The following is a 25,232-nucleotide window of genomic DNA, read 5'->3' as shown; positions in this document are numbered from 1 at the left end:
TGGAGTCCTCTGTCACTGAAGGAAGCAAGCCTCCCTTTCGCTTTAAGCTGCCTGGCTGCCGGCCGCCATCTTGGCTGTCAGTTAATTTGCATATCTCCCTGATTAGCCAATGGGAAGGGTAGCGGTCGTACGCCAATTACCATGTTTCTCTTTTATTAGTGTAGATATATTTTAAACCTCACCATAAATTATTTTTATTATTTTATAAAATCAATGTTCATGAAATTTATCTACTTACTAGTTTTTTGCTCTTTATTCTCCTGTGCATCTAGAACCTTCCTTCTGGAAGCATTTTCCTCTCAGAAACACCCATTACAATTTCCTTTAGTGACTATATAGTGGTGGTGAACTTTCTGTTTCTCATCTGAAAATAATTTTATTTTGACTTCAATTTTGAAGGGTATTTCACTGAGTTCAGAATTACAAGCTGACATTTTTTTTCAGTGCATAGAAGTTGTTGTTTCACTGTCAGCTGGTTTTCATTGTTGCTATTGAGAAGTTAGCTGTCAGTTGAACAGTTGCCCTTTTAAAATAAGCTATTTTTTTCCTGGCTACTTTTAGATTTTGTCATTGTTTTTTTCTATAATTTCAATATGATGTAAATTTATTTTTATCATGTTTTAGATTCATTTGGCTTCTTGAATTTATTGAAATTCTCTACCAAAATTTCTTTAAATACATCCTCTGGTCTCTACCCTCCTCCCACCCTTTTGGGAATTACCAGAATGTATATGAGAGCTGTTCATTTATCCTCTGTACCTCTTATTCTGTTTTATGCATATTGGTTCTTTTCTTTCTGGACTTCCTTTCAATCTATCTTCACTAGTTCCCCAAATCAACTACATTTAATCTGTCATTTCCATCCATTAACTTGGGTTGTATTTTTCAATACCGGAATTTCCAATTGTTTTTTTTTTTCTTTCCAATTTGTCATGTAATATTTTAGAGTTTTCAGTTTCCTTCTAAAATTTTCAAGTTTGCTTTGAATATCATAAGCATACCTGTTTTGAGTCAATGTCTAATAATTCCAATATCTGGAGATTTGCTGCTGTTGCCTGTTCTTAGTGCTGGTTCTTGCTTATAATGTCTTGTCTCCACATGTGTCTGGTCCTCTTTGATTATATGCTAGACACTGTATTTGAAAAATTATTCATATGGAATGGTTTATTTATTCTGGATCACTCTTATTCCTAAGGTGTATTCCTTAAGATTTTTTTTTTTCCCCAAACACAGTAGTAGTTTACCAGTGTCTACACTATTGACAGGCCTAGAACTCCAACTTTCATCCCCTTTGCTCTGCAAGGGTACAAAAGTGGGTTTCAGGCTCTCAGCTGCCTTTTTCAGATCAGCATAAGAATGTGTAAGCTACAGAACCATCTTTGCCAAGACTTCCAAGTTGAACGAACTTGGACAGTAACTTTGGCCAATGTAGATACAATTATGAAGTAGATAATGTAGCTGAAGTTAGAGATATCCAAATTCAAACTTGCATCATTAATAAATCAATTAAATAGCTAGCAATTAAATAATGTTAGAAAAAATGGAAAAGGCCTACATGATAAAAAAAAAAAAATCAAGAGATGCATTTATTTTCTCACCATTTTCTGCCAAAGGAGCAAGAACTTCAAAAATCATTTCCCTCTTATCGTGTTCTATTTGTTTCTTGAAGAGTTTTACCATCTCTTCAGCAATGTTTGTACTGGCAAACTGTTCTTTACTGGACTCTGTTTAAAAAAAAAAAAAGGAAAATTTATGGTAAGCAAATAAAATTAAACCCAGAAATTGTTTGTTTCCTATTATTTCCAATACTTGGTCATTGTATACCATTACTGATAAACATTCTTCAAATACAGGAATAATCAAATCCACTTTCTAATGCCCCTGAAAAGAAAAAATGTCTAAGGCTTTAAAGAAAATGTTCTAACCCAATTATGGTCAAGACTATAAAAATGTTCACTAGCATGACATAGCAACAATAAAATTACTAAGTTTTAAATTCAGTTTCAAGGTTTTGTCAAAGAAAAAGTACTCAGAACAGACTGAACTTTGGGTGGTTGAATTAAAGGTGACTTATCTTTATATCATTAAAGTGGTGTGAGTTTGCACTAATCCTGATATGCCTACTGCTAAAAGCCAATGAATTCTTCACATGTATTTGGGGTCCCATTCATTCTTGTCTCTTTCACATATCCAACCTCTCCTCCATTCTAGAGCCTCACATAAAAAAGCAATATAAAAAAAATAAACACCTTCCCTCTACTCCACTTTTCTTCAAATACCATCCGTGTTCACTTTCACAAACAAGTTAATAGCATTGTTTAACATACACTCTCTCTACTTTCTTAACTCACATGCATTAATTCCTAAACTCACTTCAAGCCAGTTTTGGGTCCACACTTACTCTCTGCAGTGTCCTTTGCTTGTTCCCTCCAGACCTCTATAAATTCCAGTTCCTTGGGATATGATCCTTTGCTTTCTTACCTTTTTGATCCATTCTTTTACCCTAGGCCAGTGGTCGGCAAACTCATTAGTCAACAGAGCCAAATATCAACAGTACAACGATTGAAATTTCTTTTGAGAGCCAAATTTTTTAAACTTAAACTATATAGGTAGGTACATTGTTATTAACTTAATTAGGGTACTCCTAAGGCTTAGGAAGAGCCACACTCAAGGGGCCAAAGAGCTGCATGTGGCTCGCGAGCCGCAGTTTGCCAACCACTGCCCTGGGCAATCTAACTTTTTTCCATTGTATTAACAGTCTTTGAATGTTGCTAATTACACAATCATATCTCTCTACCCCTCTTCTGGATTCCAGGCTACTTATTTAACTGACCATTTGACATCTCCACTTAAATATCTTTAGCATTCAAACTCAATATCTAAAGTGGACTTTTGATATTACCCTGATTTCTGTTCTTCCTCCAGACTTAACATGGTAAATGAATACTCTACCTGGGAGCCACTGATGACTTATTCTCATTCAATTCTACATCCAATGGATTACCAAGGTCTGCCAATCTGCCTCCAAAATACAACTGAAATCCATTTCCATTTCTCTCCAATTCTCTTCTAATTTAGTTTGCTGTATCAGATATCCTATTAATTTATCTAGAAGTTTCTCTCAAAAAAAATTCTGAACAAATTCAATCTACACTGGTTGCTCTCTGGGGGGTACAGTGAACATCCTGGAATTTTTTTATTGAGTTTCTATTATGAAAGAAAAAGCATCAGCTTTCTTTTTTGCCCCTGTCTAAACCACATACCTCCATGTTCTTAATGTAATTATAATGTAATTTTGGTTATATCAATTACTAGTGCTTTAATAATATACTATTTCAACTCAATCAGGAAGAATCTAAAAATCTCAATAGGCCAATAACTATGGAAGAAATTGAAGCAGTCATCAAAAAGCTTCCAGCAAACAAAAGCCCAGGACCAGATGGCTTCTCAGGGGAGTTTTACCAAACTTTCAAGGAAGAACTAAAACCTATCCTCCTCAGACTACTACAAAAAATTCAGGAGGAAGGAACACTTCCAAGCTCATTCTATGAAGCCAGCATCACCCTAATACCAAAACCAGGTAAAGACAACACAATGAAAGAGAATTACAGGCCAATATCCCTCATGAACATAGATGCCAAAATCCTCAACAAAATCTTAGCAAATCGGATCCAGCAGTACATCAGAAAGATCATACACCATGACCAAGTAGGATTTATCCCAGGGATGCAAGGATGGTACAACATCCGTAAATCAATAAACGTAATACATCACATAAACAAATTGAAAGAAAAAAACCACATGGTCATATCAATTGATGCAGAAAAAGCATTCGACAAAATCCAACACCCATTTTTGATAAAAACTCTCAGCAAGGTGGGAATAGAAGGATCATACCTCAACATAATAAAAGCCATATATGACAGGCCCACAGCCAACATCATACTCAATGGACAAAAACTAACACCATTTCCCCTAAGAACAGGAACAAGACAGGGATGCCCACTCTCGCCACTCCTCTTCAACATAGTCCTGGAAGTATTAGCCATTGCAATTAGACAAGAAGAAGAAATAAAAGGCATCCAAATTGGAAAAGAGGAAGTAAAACTGTCCTTATTTGCAGACGACATGATATTATACATACAAAACCCTAGAGACTCCATCAAAAAGCTACTAGACTTAATACATGAATTTGGCAATGTAGCAGGATACAAAATTAACCCCAAGAAATCTGAGGCATTTCTATACACCAATAGTGAACTTTCAGAAAGAGAGATTATAAAAACAATCCCATTTACCATCGCACCAAAAAAATTAAGCTACCTAGGAATAAACTTAACTAAAGAGGTAAAAGACCTCTACTCAGAAAACTACAGGACGTTGAAAAAAGAGATAGAGGAAGACATAAAGAGATGGAAGAACATACCATGTTCTTGGATTGGTAGAATCAACATCATTAAAATGTCCATACTACCCAAAGCAATCTATAAATTCAACGCACTTCCCATTAAAATACCAATGGCCTACTTCAAAGATCTAGAACGAACTCTCCAAAAATTCATCTGGAATAAAAAAAGACCCCGAATAGCTGCAGCGATCCTGAGAAAGAACAAAGTAGGTGGGATCTCAATGCCAGATATCAAGCTGTATTACAAAGCCACTGTTCTCAAAACTGCCTGGTACTGGCACAAGAACAGACATATAGATCAGTGGAATAGAATAGAGAGTCCAGAAATTAGCCCGAACCAATATGCTCAATTAATATTTGACAAAGGAGGCAAGAACATACAATGGAGCCAAGATAGTCTCTTCAATAAGTGGTGTTGGGAAAATTGGACAGATATATGCAAGAAAATGAAACTAGACCACCAACTTACACCATACACAAAAATAAACTCAAAATGGATAAAGGACTTAAATGTACGACAGGAAACCATAAAAATTCTAGAAGAATTCAAAGGCAACAAAATCTCAGACATATGCCGAAGCAATTTCTTCACTGATACAGCTCCTAGGGCAGTTGAAACTAAAGAGAAAATGAACAAATGGGACTACATCAAAATAAAAAGCTTCTGCACAGCAAAAGAAACCATCAACAAAACAACAAGAAAACCCACTGCGTGGGAAAACATATTTGCCAACGTCATATCTGATAAGGGCCTAATCTCCAAAATTTATAGGGAACTCATACAACTTAACAAAAAGAAGATAAACAATCCAATCAAAAAATGGGCAAAGGATCTAAATAGACACCTTTCAAAAGAGGACATTCAGAAAGCCAAGAGACATATGAAAACATGCTCAAAGTCACTAATCATCCGAGAGATGCAAATCAAAACAACAATGAGGTACCATCTCACACCTGTCAGACTGGCTATCATCAACAAATCAACAAACGACAAGTGCTGGAGAGGATGTGGAGAAAAAGGAACACTTGTGCACTGCTGGTGGGAATGCAGACTGGTGCAGCCACTATGGAAGACAGTATGGAGTTTCCTCAAAAAACAAAACATGGAACTCCCATTTGACCCTGTGATCCCACTTCTAGGAATATATCCCAAGAAACCAGAAACACCAATCAGAAAGGATATATGCACCCCTATGTTCATAGCAGCACAATTCACCATAGCTAAGATTTGGAAACAGCCTAAGTGCCCATCAGTAGATGAATGGATTAGAAAACTGTGGTACATCTACACGATGGAATACTATGCTGCTGTAAAAAAGAAGGAACTCTTACAATTTGCAACGGCATGGATGGAGCTGGAGAGCATTATGCTAAGTGAAATAAGCCAGTCAATGAAGGAAAAATACCACATGATCTCACTCATTCATGGATAATAGAGACCATTATAATCTTTTGAACAATAATAGATACAGAGGCAGAGCTGCCTCAAACTGATTGTCAAACTGCAGCGGGAAGGCTGGGGAGGGTTGGGGGGCAGGAGGGAGGGGGGTAAGAGATCAACCGAAGGACTTGTATGCATGCATATGAGCATAACCAATGGACATAAGACACTGGGGGGTAGGGGAAGCCGGGGAATTGTCAAGGGCGGGGAAAAAAAGGACACATATGTAATACCCTTTGTAATACTTTAAGCAATAAAAAAAAAAAAGAAAAAAAAATAATATACTATTTCATTTCCCCTGCAATTATTGTTTTCTAATTTGCTTATTTTTCTAAGTTCTTATCATTAATTTAACTCTAAACTCTCCATCAGTGTCTAATCATCTCTTACTGAGCCCATTCACTTTAGGCATTCGGTCAATTTCATGTCCTATATGAATTTCCCCAACTCTGATGCCAGCAGCCTTCTGATTTGTTCCAATCTGGACTGGTTGCTCTTTGAACACAGACCATTTGGGGTTCTCATGTCACCATACTACCAGGAATTTCTGTTTTCTGTTGGATCTCTTGTATCCAGATTCCTATGTTGTCTTCTTTCGTAACTTAAATACCTTGTAAAGGTGGAACACATCTTACAGCAGTTTCCAGAGGAAAGTTATGAAGTATATAAATTTTCTGAGATGTTCATGTTTGACAATGTCTTTATTATAACTCCATTTTCTTCTGGCTGCCAGTGTTGTTTTGAGATAATTGATGGGTACAGATTCACAGTCTTTTGTATACAATCCTGTAAGATGTTCTCTTTTCTCCATTATCCTAAAACTTCTCATTGATATGCTATGGTCTGGGCCTATTTTCATCTATTAGGCAAGGCATCTGACAGACCCTCCTAATCTAGAAAATTATGTACTTTAGTTTTATGAGAGTATAATAGTATCCCATACTCATACTACCAGGAATGTGATATGAATTTGATACTTAGTTGTGTCAATAAAAATACTACTACATGATTTGTTAACTCATGGGCTCCAGTAAGACCACTGAAAAGAGAAAAAGTATTCTGAGGCATACATGCTCTACTTTGGTGGTGATGTATAACCTAGCTATTACATGGGCACAAGACTCATGATATAAACTCTAAAAATCTTAGAACATAAAGGGGAAAAAATGGGATAAGAGCAGTAACAGCTGGGAACAGAGTATGAAACTAGGCTGAACTAAATTGGTGCATATCCATTTTTTACTATAGACCAGGGAAATTTAGGTGGTCTATATAACTTCCCAAACAACTTCTGGTACCTTAACACAGGCAATTCATTTTAAATGTTGTTTGTTTCCATTACAGATTTTACAGTATCAGGGATTATAACACAATTTGTTTTATTTCTATAAACTATACTGAACACAAACTCTCACATTCCATTTTAATAATGGAAAATAATAACTTGTGAAAAGCAAATAAATGTTCTTTCATTCTTAGTCTTACTTAATAATGGAAATAATGAGACAGTATAAGAAGAAAAACAGAGGGGAGAAGAAAGATTCACAAATACCAGCAGATTACCCACTGAAAAAGAATGACTTTTAAAATTAACTGTGATAATCTCTATTCTTTTAACTTTTTAAAGCAAAAGTAAAGTACTGAAATCAAGGTTTTAGTAAGTAGTGTGTTAGGACATAAACTTTCAGTTAGAAAATCCAAGTTTAGAGTTCTGGTGCTTCTGTTTATCTATAATAATCTATAATAATAAAAGCATAATATGCTAATTAGGCCAAACAACCTTCCAGATGTCATTCTGGACGAAGCTGCAGCAGCAGGGGCCAAGGCAGAGGCAGTTAGAGAGGCGAATAGGCAGGCAGGCAGGCGAGCAGTTAGGAGTGATCAGGCAGACATTCAGAGCAGTTAGGGGCAATCAGGAAGGCAGGCAAGCAGTTAGGGGCAATGAGGCAGGCAGGCGAGTGGTTAGGGGCAATGAGGCAGGCAGGCGAGTGGATAGGGGCAATGAGGCAGGCATGCAGAGTGGTTAGGGGTGATCAGGCAGGCAAGAAGGTGATCGGTTAGGAGCCAGGAGTCTTGGATTGTGAGAGGGATGTCCAAGGGGTCCTGGATTACAAGAGGGTGCAGGCTGGGCTGAGGCCCCCACACCCACACCCACCCTTGTGCACGAATTTCGTGTACCAGGCCTCTAGTTTATTTATAAAATGGGGATAAATAATAGATTTTTTTTTTGTTCTAGCTATTACATTTATCTATGACAAAACATCATTTGGTTTCATTGTCTCCAGAATAAATAATTTATGAACATAGTTGTGCAGTAAATTCAGACGAGGAGTTATAACTTTCTATCATGGGAAGGAAGGAGAAAAGAGTACTATATATGATATAGAGAAAAATAAAACAAAGAAAAGAGATCGGACTGCTGGGGTCATTAGTCCTCTTCTCTGCTATGACTGGACTATTTCCAGCATTGGTCTGTTTTTGCCTGTCTTCTGATTTTCAAGGAGTTCTCATAATTTTTCTATTCTATTACAAATATATTCTTTTGAAAAAGTGTCCTACCATTTTTAGGGACTTTGTAAAAAGAGGAGGAAGCAGAAGGGAGGTCCGAGGGGTAGGTACAAAATGGAGGAGGTTTTTTAAGAAAGGGAAGTGGGGCAAGGGACCTATTAACAAAGGAAAGAAAGGATTATCTTCACACCAGGACTTCTTTTTCTAGAGGTAAGGAAGACCACGAGGGTTTTTATCATGCAGATCCCCTCTTCTTTGGAAGTGGGGGTGGGGTGTTTGGAGAGGGCCCACTTAACAGATTATCTCAATGATACTGATCAGAAAAATTCCAGAAATGTTGATTATGTTTCTGGTAGAGGTTGAGACAGCAATTAGGTAAGGTTTTATTTTTTTTAAATATATTTTTATTGATTTTTTACTGAGAGGAAGGGAGAGGGATAAAAAATCAGAAACATGGATGAGAGAGAACCATCAATCAGCTGCCTCCTGCACACCCTCCACTGGGGATGTGCCGGAAACCAAGGTACATGCCCTTGACCGGAATTGAACCTGGGACTCTTCAGTCCACAGGCCGATGCTCTAGCCACTGAACCAAACCGGTTCGGCGGGAGTTATTATTTCTGTTATTATTATGAAGTTGTTTTTACATGGTATAATTTCTGGTGGTGGGACCTGGAGCAGAGAGAGGAGAGAGAGGAGGGTGAAGACTCCTCCACCTGACCTCTTAGACTTGCTTCAGAGAAATGATTCAATGGGAAGTTAAGATCTCTGACTCTGAAAGCAGAAGGTTGGGTGTTCTGAATCCTAGCTCTGCTGTTCACTACTTTATGCATGCATATGAGCATAACCAATGGACATAAGACACTGGGGGGTAGGGGAAGCCGGGGAATTGTCAAGGGCGGGGAAAAAAAGGACACATATGTAATACCCTTTGTAATACTTTAAGCAATAAAAAAAAAAAAGAAAAAAAAATAATATACTATTTCATTTCCCCTGCAATTATTGTTTTCTAATTTGCTTATTTTTCTAAGTTCTTATCATTAATTTAACTCTAAACTCTCCATCAGTGTCTAATCATCTCTTACTGAGCCCATTCACTTTAGGCATTCGGTCAATTTCATGTCCTATATGAATTTCCCCAACTCTGATGCCAGCAGCCTTCTGATTTGTTCCAATCTGGACTGGTTGCTCTTTGAACACAGACCATTTGGGGTTCTCATGTCACCATACTACCAGGAATTTCTGTTTTCTGTTGGATCTCTTGTATCCAGATTCCTATGTTGTCTTCTTTCGTAACTTAAATACCTTGTAAAGGTGGAACACATCTTACAGCAGTTTCCAGAGGAAAGTTATGAAGTATATAAATTTTCTGAGATGTTCATGTTTGACAATGTCTTTATTATAACTCCATTTTCTTCTGGCTGCCAGTGTTGTTTTGAGATAATTGATGGGTACAGATTCACAGTCTTTTGTATACAATCCTGTAAGATGTTCTCTTTTCTCCATTATCCTAAAACTTCTCATTGATATGCTATGGTCTGGGCCTATTTTCATCTATTAGGCAAGGCATCTGACAGACCCTCCTAATCTAGAAAATTATGTACTTTAGTTTTATGAGAGTATAATAGTATCCCATACTCATACTACCAGGAATGTGATATGAATTTGATACTTAGTTGTGTCAATAAAAATACTACTACATGATTTGTTAACTCATGGGCTCCAGTAAGACCACTGAAAAGAGAAAAAGTATTCTGAGGCATACATGCTCTACTTTGGTGGTGATGTATAACCTAGCTATTACATGGGCACAAGACTCATGATATAAACTCTAAAAATCTTAGAACATAAAGGGGAAAAAATGGGATAAGAGCAGTAACAGCTGGGAACAGAGTATGAAACTAGGCTGAACTAAATTGGTGCATATCCATTTTTTACTATAGACCAGGGAAATTTAGGTGGTCTATATAACTTCCCAAACAACTTCTGGTACCTTAACACAGGCAATTCATTTTAAATGTTGTTTGTTTCCATTACAGATTTTACAGTATCAGGGATTATAACACAATTTGTTTTATTTCTATAAACTATACTGAACACAAACTCTCACATTCCATTTTAATAATGGAAAATAATAACTTGTGAAAAGCAAATAAATGTTCTTTCATTCTTAGTCTTACTTAATAATGGAAATAATGAGACAGTATAAGAAGAAAAACAGAGGGGAGAAGAAAGATTCACAAATACCAGCAGATTACCCACTGAAAAAGAATGACTTTTAAAATTAACTGTGATAATCTCTATTCTTTTAACTTTTTAAAGCAAAAGTAAAGTACTGAAATCAAGGTTTTAGTAAGTAGTGTGTTAGGACATAAACTTTCAGTTAGAAAATCCAAGTTTAGAGTTCTGGTGCTTCTGTTTATCTATAATAATCTATAATAATAAAAGCATAATATGCTAATTAGGCCAAACAACCTTCCAGATGTCATTCTGGACGAAGCTGCAGCAGCAGGGGCCAAGGCAGAGGCAGTTAGAGAGGCGAATAGGCAGGCAGGCAGGCGAGCAGTTAGGAGTGATCAGGCAGACATTCAGAGCAGTTAGGGGCAATCAGGAAGGCAGGCAAGCAGTTAGGGGCAATGAGGCAGGCAGGCGAGTGGTTAGGGGCAATGAGGCAGGCAGGCGAGTGGATAGGGGCAATGAGGCAGGCATGCAGAGTGGTTAGGGGTGATCAGGCAGGCAAGAAGGTGATCGGTTAGGAGCCAGGAGTCTTGGATTGTGAGAGGGATGTCCAAGGGGTCCTGGATTACAAGAGGGTGCAGGCTGGGCTGAGGCCCCCACACCCACACCCACCCTTGTGCACGAATTTCGTGTACCAGGCCTCTAGTTTATTTATAAAATGGGGATAAATAATAGATTTTTTTTTTGTTCTAGCTATTACATTTATCTATGACAAAACATCATTTGGTTTCATTGTCTCCAGAATAAATAATTTATGAACATAGTTGTGCAGTAAATTCAGACGAGGAGTTATAACTTTCTATCATGGGAAGGAAGGAGAAAAGAGTACTATATATGATATAGAGAAAAATAAAACAAAGAAAAGAGATCGGACTGCTGGGGTCATTAGTCCTCTTCTCTGCTATGACTGGACTATTTCCAGCATTGGTCTGTTTTTGCCTGTCTTCTGATTTTCAAGGAGTTCTCATAATTTTTCTATTCTATTACAAATATATTCTTTTGAAAAAGTGTCCTACCATTTTTAGGGACTTTGTAAAAAGAGGAGGAAGGACCACAGTCTGATAGATTCCTTTTCATCTGAAAATGTAATAAATTATGAAGTCCTTTCTTTTTGCCCTAGAAATACAATTACTTGATTTTAAGATGATCACTCATGTAAACATACTAAAGTCAAGGGAGATCATTTTAAATGTTCAACTCTATTAAATAAATAACACTTAAACCTCAATGTATGAAACAATTAGGAAAGCAAAATAGCTCTCAATTTTAAATAATACAATTATAAGATATAATTGGATCTGCATTTCTTTAACATTGAAGCAAATATCTATAATGCTTCAAGGAAATAAACTAATCTCAATGGATTTCCATGTTGTTAATAATTAAAGAAAAAATTAAGTACATTAATAAGTTGATTACATTAGTGATTCATGAACAAGACTTACCAAGTTCTGCTAAATTGCCAAATGCTATGAGACACATTTCTGTAAGAGCTGCATTTTGGTAGTGGATGCCCAGTAATGTCACTAAGGTAGGAATAACACCCATATTGATAAGCTGGGCCTGAAGGGAATCTGCAAAATCAAACAAAAAAAGTGTTTTTGTACCAAATGGACATTAGTAAGAAGAAAAATACCTCTTATTCTCTTTATTGCAAACTCAATACTATTTCAATGACAGTAAAACAAGATTAAGTCCATTCATATAATTGTATTGAAAATTTAAAGACATTAGTTCAGAAGAATTGAGTCTTGAATCTTTTCAATAATTAAAAGAAATTTAGAAATACAAATAATTGAAATATGTCAAACATTAGTTGTTGTTGTTTTTTGTTTTTGTTTTTTAAGAAAAAAACAGGCTCTTATACCTTTACAAAGTAGGCTTTAAAGATGTATAAGTGAATAAACATTACCATTGTTTTTTAAATAAAAAGGTTAGACTGAGTAATATTTGCATTACAGGAAATCAGAGTATATAAAAAGCATTTTAAAAAGCAAGTTTTAATAAAGATGAAGAGAGAAGACAATTAGAATCACTTAATAAAGAATAAAAAGTATAAACATGTAATTCACAAAAATTTTTGTTTAATTCCAGCAGAGCATTCTTCAATGACTGCTAGGATGAAAAGTAGTTTCAACAAGGAAAGAAAGGGTTACTTAAAATATTTTTCTTCTCAAATTGGTATTTAATAATAATAACAATCAGCAAAGAAAGAAAAATTTAGCTTGAGAGGTGAAGAGAATGAGAATGAGGTCAGTATGGCTTTGCCATCACTGCTTGTCTTCACATTCTAAGAAACTAACTGGATTTAAAGTACTTAATATGACTTGGATTTCCACAATGCTTCTTCATTAACAATAGAATACCTGTAATAAAGTTGAAAGTAAATAAACCAAAATGCCAACCCAAAGTACTGAATAAGATAAGAAGACATAAACACTCACATGTCTATGCAAAACATAAAGTTACTTGTTAATAAGTGGTTCATCCAAAGATACAGGATGTTATCCATTTTTTTCTTTAAAAATTATGTGCCATTTTCAAGCTAATAATTTTCTCCAAATTCTAGTAAGTTACCTACTGGGAATCTAAAGATAAAAATCTGTTTTTTACAATACAAATTTTCCTCATAGCATGCTTCCCTTGGCAGAGTTTGCCTACTAATTTCTATATAATTTTTAACCTATTGATAAGGAGGTAGTTGAGTGATTACCAGAAAAGAACATAAAGACAGGGTTGAGCTGTATCACATGCCAATTGATTATTCACCTGGTGGTCTTTACAGTTAATTTTTCCTGCCGTTAGAAAGTATGAAGAGATAGCCAACACAGCGGACTGAAAGGTCCCAGGTTCAATTCTGGTCAAGGGCATGTACCTTGGTTGCGGGCACATCCCCAGTGGGGAGTGTGCAGGAGGCAGCTGATCGATGTTTCTCTCTCATGGATGTTTCTAACTCTCTATCCCTCTCTCCCTTCCTCTCTGTAAAAAAATCAAAAAAATAATTAAAAAAAAAAAAAAGAGATAGCCAACAGAGGCTGATGGCCCTGAAAACTGATGAGTGGATAATTACGAATATTCTCTCATTCAGTTGTGGGAACCTATCTATACTAGAAAGGGGCCTATTACCAAAACAAGAATAGAAAACAGGCCTGAGGGAAAAAAAGGAAGTTTACATTTTGAGTTCAAATAGTCTAAAACAATTTCAAATTTTGTAATAGAATTATGAAGACTGTTCTAAAAAGACACAGAAATAATATATTCAACTAAATGATTCGTTTTTAGGCTTTTGATGTTCAATATTTTTCCTAACTATACAATTCAGCAATTAATAAATGATTCACAATATGCATCTTACAGGCAACTTACTTATGTTATAGGATACAGTATTATACCCATACTAGAGGCTCGGTGCACAGAGAAGCTTTCCAAGTTAGAAATTACGTGGATTACTTACCAGTAGATAGAGTTCCTTATTATTGAGTCACCTGCAGATTCTTGTTCTTTAGCAGTATTTTAAACTTTCAATTATTTATTTAGTCATTTTGACTACCTCTTCAAATACCGCAGAGCTGCTGAATCATTAAATTTCAAGTATGTAAGCGTGAGCACTAGCGCATGCATTGAGTGTGAGTCAAACTCCACTATGTATCTGCACATATGTAGGCATCACACACCCCCTCAGTACTGTTGGTACAAACTATAAAAATCCCACAGTCCAGGGACATCAGAAGAATAACAAATTTTACAAAGGAGATAACTCAACAGGAGAATGCCACTTAGAAGATGATGTTAATGGTCTCCTAACTTGGCATCTCTACAACTTTCTTGGACCACTTTTACAATATTACGAATTTTGGTTCCAGAAAAAAGAGTGGACAAAAAGTTAAGAAATGTTTCAGAGTTTCATACAATCTTTGGCATACAAATTGGAGCAATAATATTCGAAATTGTGATAGATCAGGAAAAAAACGTAGCTTATCACAATGGCACATGGTGTGAATTGCCATAATTCAAGAAAATCATGTTGCTTCATGAAAACATATTTTACTACTACCCAGGAGCAAATTAATTGTATACTCACATACAATAAACCACACACAGGTATGAAGAGAAAAATGTATAGTTATCCAATGCAGAGACTCATTTTAGAGCACTTGGCTGCTTTCTTTAATATCTAATTCTATGATGCTAACTAAAACAAAATTTATGCTCAAATAACTCTCAAGTCTGTTCATATCAACTGCAAGCAAGGAGACTTGGATAATAAAGGCCCAGAAGAAGAAGAAAAAAGCATTTAACAGGTTGATACAAATTTTCTCAAGATAAGCAGGCATCCTAGAACATGGTTCTCAAAATAGAAGCCCCAAAACCCTTCAAGGATCACAAAGTCAAAACTACTTTCATAAATTTACCAAAGTTTTATTTGCCTTTTTTACTGTATTGACATTTGCAATGATGGTGAAAACACATTGGTAGGTAAAACTGCTGGGGCTTTAGTATGAACGCAGTCAGTGACACCAAACTGTATTAGTAGTCATTATATTCTTCACCATCACACACAGTAAAATAAATGTTATGTTTATTTAGCATTTTTAAATTCTGAAGCTATTTTTCATAAAAATGTTATTTATGTTAACGTATAGTGGGGTTTTATTATTTTAAAAATACTAAATAATTTTTAAAATGTCTCTATTTTCATTTCTAATACAGTAAAATATTAATAGATATTACTCATGTACATGTGTATATATAAACAAAAGTTCTTTAAAGTCTTCAAGTAATTAAGTGTCTAAAAGAGTCCTGATATCAAATGTTTAAGAACCACTGCTAACGAATTTTCTAATTTTTATAGGAGATAGACCAAAACAAAAACAAACAAACGCAGGAGATTCTGAAATTTAATGATGTGTTTGGCATATGTGATAATAAAAAACATACTAGAAATTCTAGATTTTTGTGTTTAGATATTTTGAGAAAAATTACATTAATTAAGCACCTGAACATCTCATTTTGCTTACTTGAGTAGAAACTCTACTTAAGCCTAGGAGAATATTCCATGACTGAGTCTGTTTGCCTATTTCAGTTACAACTTAGTATACTAGCAATAAATATTTGGGGGGAGAAAGCTAAATAAGAGTCCTGCATGTGTGGAATAAATTAGTATTAATTCTTTTCACTGGAAGCAAATGATTATGTTTAATCACTTTTTTAATTGCCCAGAGATGTTGTGAATGTACTTCAAAGGATAGTAGCTGACATTAATGCTATCATAATGGTATCAGGATAACTTTTAAGTCAAAGACTAAGTGGAAGAAATTCTTAGTACCAGAAACACTTCACATCTCTAAATACATTTGAGAGAGTAAGTGAAATAATGCATGACTGAGACTTTCTGCATCCCTCAACGAATATCGGCAACTCCAGTGGAAAGTTTATTCAGAGCTCAATAAACACAATTCACAAAAACAAAACCCAGGCCCATACATAGCACACAGTTATGTGTGACAGTCTTTAGACAGCACAACGTCATAAACATCTGAAGACATTTTAAAATTGCTCCTGACACACATCACAGACAAATACTGACCAAAATACAGAATCACACAATTACATAATATCAGGGTGACACAGGCCCTACATGATCTATGGGGAGGAAGAGGAAGAAAGGCACTGAGAGGGTGCAATACAGATGCATATACAAAGAGATATAAGGCAATCAATGCATGCGCTGGTGTGAACACTTACCTACCTACATTTGAATTTCAATGGTTCCAAGTTCTTCAGGTCACACTCATGGAAACTCCAAAGAATGGAGATCTGGAGAGAAGATCTCAAGTTGAAGAACCTTTTCCCCCTGAGTTTTAAGTTTAATGTTTAAAAACATTGGTATAGACAGACTATAGGTCCAGAAAAGTATGCCAAGTAACTCAGCTGATGTTGATCAGTTACTAAATAGAAAAAGTTCCTTAAGATTATAACACATGTTTATCTCATTCCTAAGAAAAGGCTCTTACAATGTTATAAAACTATTAAGTTTATTGGTAAATATGACTTAATGAATAATGAAACTTAAAATGACACACCATTCAAAACACAATTTCCACATTAGTATGTACATATGGTATGGTATGTATATTATTCATAGTATAAGAGTATCCTATTTACAGGTTTACATAAAAACCCGTCTACAGTTAAATGAATTATATACAGTTGAAACAAAAACAAGCAAATATAAAACTTGATGTGATGTTCTAATACAAATTGGCTAAAAACCATTACAGCATAATAAAGACTGAGTAAAAAGCCCTTAACTAATGGCATAGTTTTATTTCCAAGAAAAGATAAATTAGAAATTATATATCTGTGAAGTAAAACTTAGGAGTTTAAGTTAAGCAAGTTATAGCTCCACTATAACACTAAAAAATAAACTGACTTAACTATAGCTACTGAAAGGATGATTCACATCTAAAAACACAAGTGCAGGCACAAGTAAAAACTTCCTTTTCAGTTACTTATTACTGAGTATCTTTTTGTTGATTGATAAGGAATGTAAAGAGCTGTTATTCTAAACTAGTGTTGAGCATATAAAACTAAAAATATTTATGTGATAAAATTAACTTCAAAATTAATTCTTTTAAAAGCCCTCTTTACACAAAACATGCATTATGGGTTTTGCACCAAAATTATCCCAGTAATGTAAGCCCCAGGTTATACATTTTAATTACAGAAATTTCAAAGGAAAAAAAGAGAATCAAGATTCATTAGTATTAAGAATACAAGGGGCTTAAAATAATACTTTTACACATTTTTTACTTTCTAAAAGTTAACAATAAAATGTGGAAAAGCTAATTGAGAAGTTTTTTTTCTGGGTTCTAAAAATAAGAGTCTCTACAGAGCAAAATTTCCCTCTTGTAAGCGCTCTAGAGATAAAGGACCAAATACATGAGTGAGTGTAATGTAAAACAACAGTAACAAGACCCCAAAGCAAAAATCACAAGTGGAAGAAAAAATGGAATTATTATTTTTAAGAGATATATCCATTTAGTGTTCTGAATCCAATGACATCTAGAGTGATTATGTCTTAATCGAGATCTTTTTTTCCCCCCTAGACTCATTAGGTTATATTATTTACTACAGATCAACTCTTCTTATAATGTATACTGCTACAAAGGAAATTTCTACAAATATATCTACTCTGATTAAAGAAAACTCTGCACTTCCATCTCACAAAGAAACTGGTCTTTTAAAGGTTACAACTGGATTTGTGTTTGTTTGTTTTAAAGAGGACTGCTGCCAGCTGTTGTTTAAGCATCTCTTACTGAGAGAAATAAATGCAGTCTCTGCTCTCAGATAGCAGTGCTGAGAGAAAAGTGCTATCTAAAGTAAGTATAAATTTACACCTAAATGAAGCTAAATGCCAGATTAATTAACATTACAACATGTATATCTTACAAACATATGTGTTTAATAATATAAAAATTGTTTTACAAAAGGATTAACTGGCTTTTTTTTTAAAGCAAATATTAATAGTTACCCTGAAACATTACTATCATTAAGTTTTATACTTTAAAATTACACACAAGTTATTTGGGAACACACAAACTATTAATAAGACACAGCTCATAACCAAAAATTTCTGATTTGTAGTTAATACCCATTTTCCAATAGTATTTAATTTTAAAATATTTTATAAATAAAATATAGGCAGTTTGATGTTAACTGGATTTTAATTGTAGTTAGAAAACAGAATTACTTAAATAAAAGAAAACAGAATTTTTTATACAAGTTAATTTACAAATGATATTTTTCTACCTTGAATTTCTCTGTGAATGGATATTTTAAGTGGTCTAAATTAAACATACATTGATATTTGGCCAAAATCCATTACTTATCTTTGGCTTTAAAACTTGCGCATGCCCTAACCAGCTTGGCTCAGTGGATAGAGCGTCGGCCTGTGGACTGAAGGGTCCCAGGTTGGATTCCGGTCAAGGGCATGTACCTTGGTTTCGGGCACATCCCCAGTGGGGGTGTGGGGGGTGCAGAAGGCAGCTGATCGATGTTTCTCTCTCATCGATGTTTCTTAACTCTCTATCCCTCTCCCTTCCTCTCTGTAAAAAATCAATAAAATATATTTTAAAAAAACAACAAACTTGCGCATGGTACATATTCATATGCTTTGATGTCATCATAGTTCAATGGTGTAGTAACGTCAATAATAAAAACAAGGCCTGACCTCTCAATTTTACTATTACTATCTAAATATTAATTTTCAAATATAAATAAGCATTCCATATACAGAGAAAGTCTCTCTATGTGCCTCACATTTTGGAATCCTATCAGTAGTTGAAACATAAATGCATACTTATACAATATTAAAATGTGGCAATAACTAATGATAGTGAAAATATACAATGTAAAAATTAAATGAAAGCAGAATAACAGACATTACTTATTCTCTTTAGAATTCACAGCATGAAATAAATGTTAGAAGCTGTTTTTAATTTTTAGTTACTTAATTCCATTCAGGCCATGAGTCTTTCAAGAAAGAATTTGGGAATTTCAAGAATTTGGGAATTCTCTATATCTTGTGAGGATGAGTTAAAATCAGAAAGCCAACTTTGTCACCTCAAATATTCACTCTGAGGAAAATCTTGAAAATAATATTCATTAACATCTGTGATTAATCATCTCTAGCCCAGACATAAAGCAAATTAAAAAAAGAAAAACATGTTAGGGAATGACAAACCCCAAACATATTTTGTTATTCTGCTGCCCTCACTTAAAATTGGGTATCTATTTAGTATCACATTGCTGAGTGCACTATAATGATCAGGAACAATCCAAAAGCTGACAATTTGAGAAAGTATTATTTCTGTAATATAATGCCAAACTTTAAATCATTAATGAAACAACTATAACAATCATTTCATATTTTTACGATAAAGTTTAAGATTCTTTCATTCAGAAATTCATTCTATAATGGCCAAAGGTGAATATTAATATCAATACTTGACCATGTGAAATCAAACCAAAATGTGCATTTGGTATACCTCTACTACAAACCCAGTTCTTATCTTAGGCCGTTTGTCCATTAAGTAACAGCATTATTATAATAATTAGAGGCCTGGTGCACAAAATTTGGGGGGGGGGGGGGGCTGTCCCTCAGCCCGGCCTGCACCCTCTCCAACCTGGGACCCCTCGAGGGATGTCTGACTGCTGGTTTAGGCCCGATCCCAATCCGGGACTGCTGACTCCTAACCGCTTGTCTGCCTGCCTGATTGCCTAATTGCTTCTGCCTGCCAGCCTGATCGCCCCCTAACCACTCCCCTGCCGGCCTGATGGCCCCCAACTGCCCTCCCCTGCTGGCCATCTTGTGTTGGCCATATTGTGGTGGCCATATTGTGATGACGCGAGGGCGGCCATCTTGTGATGACATGAGGATGTCGTGCAAGGGTGCAAGGACCACCTAGGCCAGGGGTGGGCAAACTTTTTGACTCGAGGGCCACAATGGGTTCTTAAACTGGACCGGAAGGCCGGAACAAAAGCATGGATGGAGTGTTTGTGTGAACTAATATAAATTCAAAGTAAACATCATTACATAAAAGGGTACGGTCTTTTTTTTTTTAGTTTTATTCATTTCAAACGGGCCAGATTCGGCCCGCGGGCCGTAGTTTGCCCACGGCTGACCTAGGCTTTTATTACAGATTGCTTAGGAGGATTCTGATGAAAAACTAACTAGCAGAAGGTACAAGAACAATTAATTGCTCTGACTTTCCATAAAACAATTTGCTGAAAATAACATTTATAACAGAATTTCATGAAAGCAACCTGCTACAGTAAATTGATTAGAAAGTTCTATTGAATAAACAGTAAAAATTCAGAGAGTTTTTTCAAAGAAAATAACAGTTAGTAAAGAGTTGATATATTTTTTTAAAACTTTTCAGCTCCACAATAAAAGTTATTTACACACTCTGAGTACTTTGACAACTTGGGCTTCAAAAGATGTAAATATAAAAGTACATCTTCAATGCCTTTCTAAACAGAAAAAAACAAATAGTATATTAGAAAATTAATATAATTTTAAAAAGACAATGACTTGCAAAGGTAAAATTTTATATTTTTGAATTTTGTTTTCCTTAATGTTAGGTAAAATATTTTTAGTACTTAGGAAATATATGTAAGTATTAATTAGCTTGTACCCACAGTAGGTACACTTTGGGAATAGTTCCTCAAAGCAAATCATTTGCTAAACGTCTAACATCTAGGAAATAGTCTTTCTTACCTGTAAAAGTAATACCAAAATATAATATACTCAGGGTCAAACTGCTTTTTAATTTTAATTAAAACTATTCCTATATATAATTATTCCTATATAATTTATATTCTTCCTATTTTAAGTATGAAGCAAAAACAAGTAAGCCACATTTTTGAACTGAGTTCATTAAGATAATGAATAAGTGTATGAGCAGAATTGCGAAACTGCTGCTATTGGTTGAAATGAAATTAATTATATATTAAGCGATCTTTAAATTAGAGGAGAGAAAATACTTTATAGGCCTATTTTTAACTAGTGAATTTAAGTATCAGACTTATTTAAATTCAATTATTATGCTCCAATAACATATCCCATGAGCTGTAGTTCATAAATTACACAGATGGTCTCCTTTCAACCATAGTTCAGTTATCATTAAGTCCACATAGCAAATAAATGTGAGAATTATCATGAGAATATTCTGGAGAGATCTCAAGAACCATACACACACACACAGAAAAGAAATTCACCATAGGGACTTATTAAGATACTAGAGGCCCATTGCAGGAAGATTCCTGCAAGAATAGGGCTTCCAGCGGCTAGAGCGAAGCAGAGAGGGGAGCGAAACCCACTGAGGTGGGCTTCGCTCCCACTCCGAGCCGCTGCGGCTGGGTTTCCCCTCCCTCTCCCAGGCGCTCCTGCTGGGTTTCCCCTCCTGATCCCAGGCACTGTGGCGGATTTCCCCTCCTGCTCCCAGCCACTCCTGCTGGGTTTCCCCTCCTGCTCCCAGACACTCCTGCTGCATTTCCCCTCCGGCTCCCAGGCGCTGTGGCAGGTTTCCCCTCCTGCTCCCAGGCGCTCCTGCTGGGTTTCCCCTCCCTCTCCCAGGCGCTCCTGCTGGGTTTCCCCTCCTGATCCCAGGCACTGTGGCGGATTTCCCCTCCTGCTCCCAGCCACTCCTGCTGGGTTTCCCCTCCTGCTCCCAGACACTCCTGCTGCATTTCCCCTCCGGCTCCCAGGCGCTGTGGCAGGTTTCCCCTCCTGCTCCCAGGCGCTCCTGCTGGGTTTCCCCTCCTGATCCCAGGCACTGTGGCGGATTTCCCCTCCTGCTCCCAGCCACTCCTGCTGGGTTTCCCCTCCTGCTCCCAGACACTCCTGCTGCATTTCCCCTCCGGCTCCCAGGCGCTGTGGCAGGTTTCCCCTCCTGCTCCCAGGCGCTCCTGCTGGGTTTCCCCTCCTGATCCCAGGCACTGTGGCGGATTTCCCCTCCTGCTCCCAGCCACTCCTGCTGGGTTTCCCCTCCTGCTCCCAGACACTCCTGCTGCATTTCCCCTCCGGCTCCCAGGCGCTGTGGCAGGTTTCCCCTCCTGCTCCCAGGCGCTCCTGCTGGGTTTCCCCTCCTGATCCCAGGCACTGTGGCGGATTTCCCCTCCTGCTCCCAGCCACTCCTGCTGGGTATATATATACATACATACACACACACACACACACACACACACACACACACAAATATATATATCATATATAGGGTGTCCACCCAAAATGTATACACACTTTGAATTCCAATGGGTTAAATCTGAAAAGAAAGAAACATCAATTGAGCTATCAGCTATTAAGTGTGTATACATATTTTTGAAACATCTTGTATATGATTTAGGTCACATGAAGAAGACAGTCATAGACTGTGTATACTATATTACTCATTTTAGAAGGAAAATAATTTTTCCTTTTTTTTAATGGAATGTTTAATTCCCTTAGTTTTCTCTTATGGCATAGTTTATGTAAAATAACTATAGTCATTGCTTTAATGTTTATTTTGATTTAGAATTGTAACATACTTCTCCCTGTATTTTGTGTCTCCATCTAACATAGGTGTATTAGGAAATACATTAAACTCTTTTTTTTTTAATTTTACATTTATTGGCTCTCTGTCGGCGTGTGGTTTCTAAACCGCTTAGTTTGTGAGTCATCAGCAGCCAGTGTGGCCAGTATCCCCTCCCCACGTCCCCCATCTGTCTGCTAGGAGAGTTTTGACGCTGTCCCGATAAGCCTGCAGACAGTTGCAAAGCGGTGTCAAACTTTTCATCACCCAGTGGTTTGCCAGCGTGTTCTGTGGAACTAAAGTGTGTATCTGTTTATTTCAAGAGGCCGTGTTGGAGTCTACGCTGTCTTGTGAAGCCTGTAAAAATGGCATGCCTACCGTCTCCCGGCTCTTACAGATGCCGTAAGTGAATCCCACGCCTTGGTTATGTGCATGACTGGGTGGACATCGACCACTAACCCAAGCACCTGGTGCCGTAGCAAAGGCTCAGTTGTGGTCCTCGCTGACAGTCCCTTGCAGCATGATACCATGACCTTTCCTTGTGAGCTCTGTGCTGCCTCAGGCTGACTGCTCTCCTTTGACACCCTCGTTTTCGTGGCTCTCCCTGTCAGTGTTAGCATTGTGTGTGTGTCCATGTGGCAGCCCCCAACTTGGAGGGCCCCCCACGCGGCTGTCCTTCAGGAGCCTGTTTCGGGTACCCTAAACTCTCAATTATAGAGGGTTTTTTTTTTTAGGTATTAATTGACTAATAATGGTTACTTCTAATATAATAAAAATGGTGTACACTAATAGACTCTCTAATAAGGTGTTAAATTATGCCGCTGCTTTGCTATAAGATCAGCAATTTTCCACCGATATGCTACAGCACACTAGTGTGCCACTAGAATTTTAAAACATACAATACCTGACTATTTAGTTAGGGGCACTGACCTCTTTTCCCTTAGATCAGGTGTGGGGAATGTCTGGCCCATAGGCTGTATCGTATCATTTGTTCTGGCCCTGCCAAGGCAACCACAGGTGGGACTCGAAATTCAATAAATGTAGTTGTGTGTGTGTGTTTTATAGCAACATAATTTTCATTTGATAATTTTGTATGGCCCATAAATGATGCTATAAATATCCAAATGGCCTGTGCAGAAAAATGGTTCCCCACCCCTGCCTTAGATTGTCAAATAAAAAAAATGATAGCCTACAAAACAATAGCTGTCCAACGTGAATAAATCAAAATTATTTTTTTTTCTCGATTCGCAAAAAAATGTACTTTTGGTGTGCCAGAGAATTTTAGTAATTGGTATGTGTGTGGCATGAGATGAAAAAGGTTGAAAAATCACTACTTTAGACTACTGGTTTGTTTCTATTCAAATTTCAATCAACTTTCCAGTAATATGCAGATTTATCAAGTTTGTGAATCACCTATGGTAAATTTTTAACCACAGATTCAACACCGTTAATATCAGCATGCTTTCAGTGCCACTTTCTGCTACTGCCATGCAGATGAATAGGGAATATCATCTAATACAGTATATAAGAGATTATAATGCTTCTAATTTATTTAAAGAAAAAAATGTATTCTAATATCACTTTTCTTCCAAGTTTTGATTTTGTTAATAAAAAAATTTTAGACAATACTAAGTATCCAGAAAAGTCAACTAATAAATATTTAAATATTTTCCAAACTCCTATATGCTAAAATGGTGCTACAGTTGAAAACAGCTATATGTGAACAACATTTTCAGTCTTCACTGCAATGTTTGGCATTGGGTAACAAAAGCTAAGAACAAAAATGTTCAAGAAATTAATGAGACAAAAATATCTTCAATAATAGGTTGGAGTTCCTAGCTTATAAAATAATTAAAACTTTAAAGTTGTAACTAGATGAAGAATATACAGGAAGTTCGATACATTTCCTCAAATTGGATGTCAAACTGTCAATATGCTTCCTCTAACGACAACTGTCAAATAGTCAATTCTATTTTGGAGGGCCATAGAATTGAAGAGAGCTTGTTTACCATGTGAAAAACAGGTATGATTTCCCCCAAAAGCACAAATTGAAGTGATTTTTACTAAACAAAAGTTTTTTCTTATTCTATTTAAACCTGATTTTATTTATACAGTATTACTGATATGACTTTTCTGGCAAAGTAATTATAACTTTTTCTGTTCATGTATTCCACACTTACCTGAATATAAAAAGTTTTAATTGTTTCACCAACAAGGAAACAAAAGAATATATTCAGCTCATCGCTTATAAGTATATCATTTTGGTCGCGTCCTGTCTTCATCCCGACCTGGAGGCTGCTTCACTAGTGCGGGACACCGCTGACACCCTCGAATCGGCTTTTTGCCACGCCGCCCAGGAGCCTGCTGGCGGCAGCGTCGGTGACAAGTAGCCCACTGGCAAGATCAGAACTCCGGGGGGAAACCAAGATGGCGGCATAGGTTAACGCCGGAGTTTGCTGCCTCGAACAACCACTTCAAAAATACAACTAAAAGACGGAACGGACATCATCCAGAACCACAGGAAGGCTGGCTGAGTGGAAGTTCTACAACTAGGAGGAAAGAG

At 36.4% G+C, this 25,232-nt stretch overlaps 1 protein-coding gene across 10 annotated transcripts in view; it reads right to left on the bottom strand.

Moving 5' to 3' along the window:
• The window catches only part of RAP1GDS1 (RAP1, GTP-GDP dissociation stimulator 1), a 132,330-nt gene that overhangs the window by 26,971 nt on the left and 80,127 nt on the right, over window positions 1-25,232 (bottom strand). For all 10 annotated transcript variants that reach the window (XM_014534013.1, XM_014534015.1, XM_005859269.2 and 7 more), the window contains 2 exons: window positions 12,041-12,169; window positions 1,599-1,724 (listed from right to left, as the gene is read on the bottom strand). In XM_014534013.1, coding sequence (XP_014389499.1) covers window positions 1,599-1,724; window positions 12,041-12,169 — 255 coding nt within the window. The remainder of the gene's footprint in view (window positions 1-1,598; window positions 1,725-12,040; window positions 12,170-25,232) is intronic.

This window comes from Myotis brandtii, unplaced genomic scaffold (assembly GCF_000412655.1).
Source record: "Myotis brandtii unplaced genomic scaffold, ASM41265v1 scaffold124, whole genome shotgun sequence".
Taxonomy (NCBI): Eukaryota; Metazoa; Chordata; class Mammalia; order Chiroptera; family Vespertilionidae; genus Myotis; species Myotis brandtii.
Note: the sequence above shows the minus strand (reverse complement) of the source record. Positions and strands in the feature narration are given on the sequence as shown.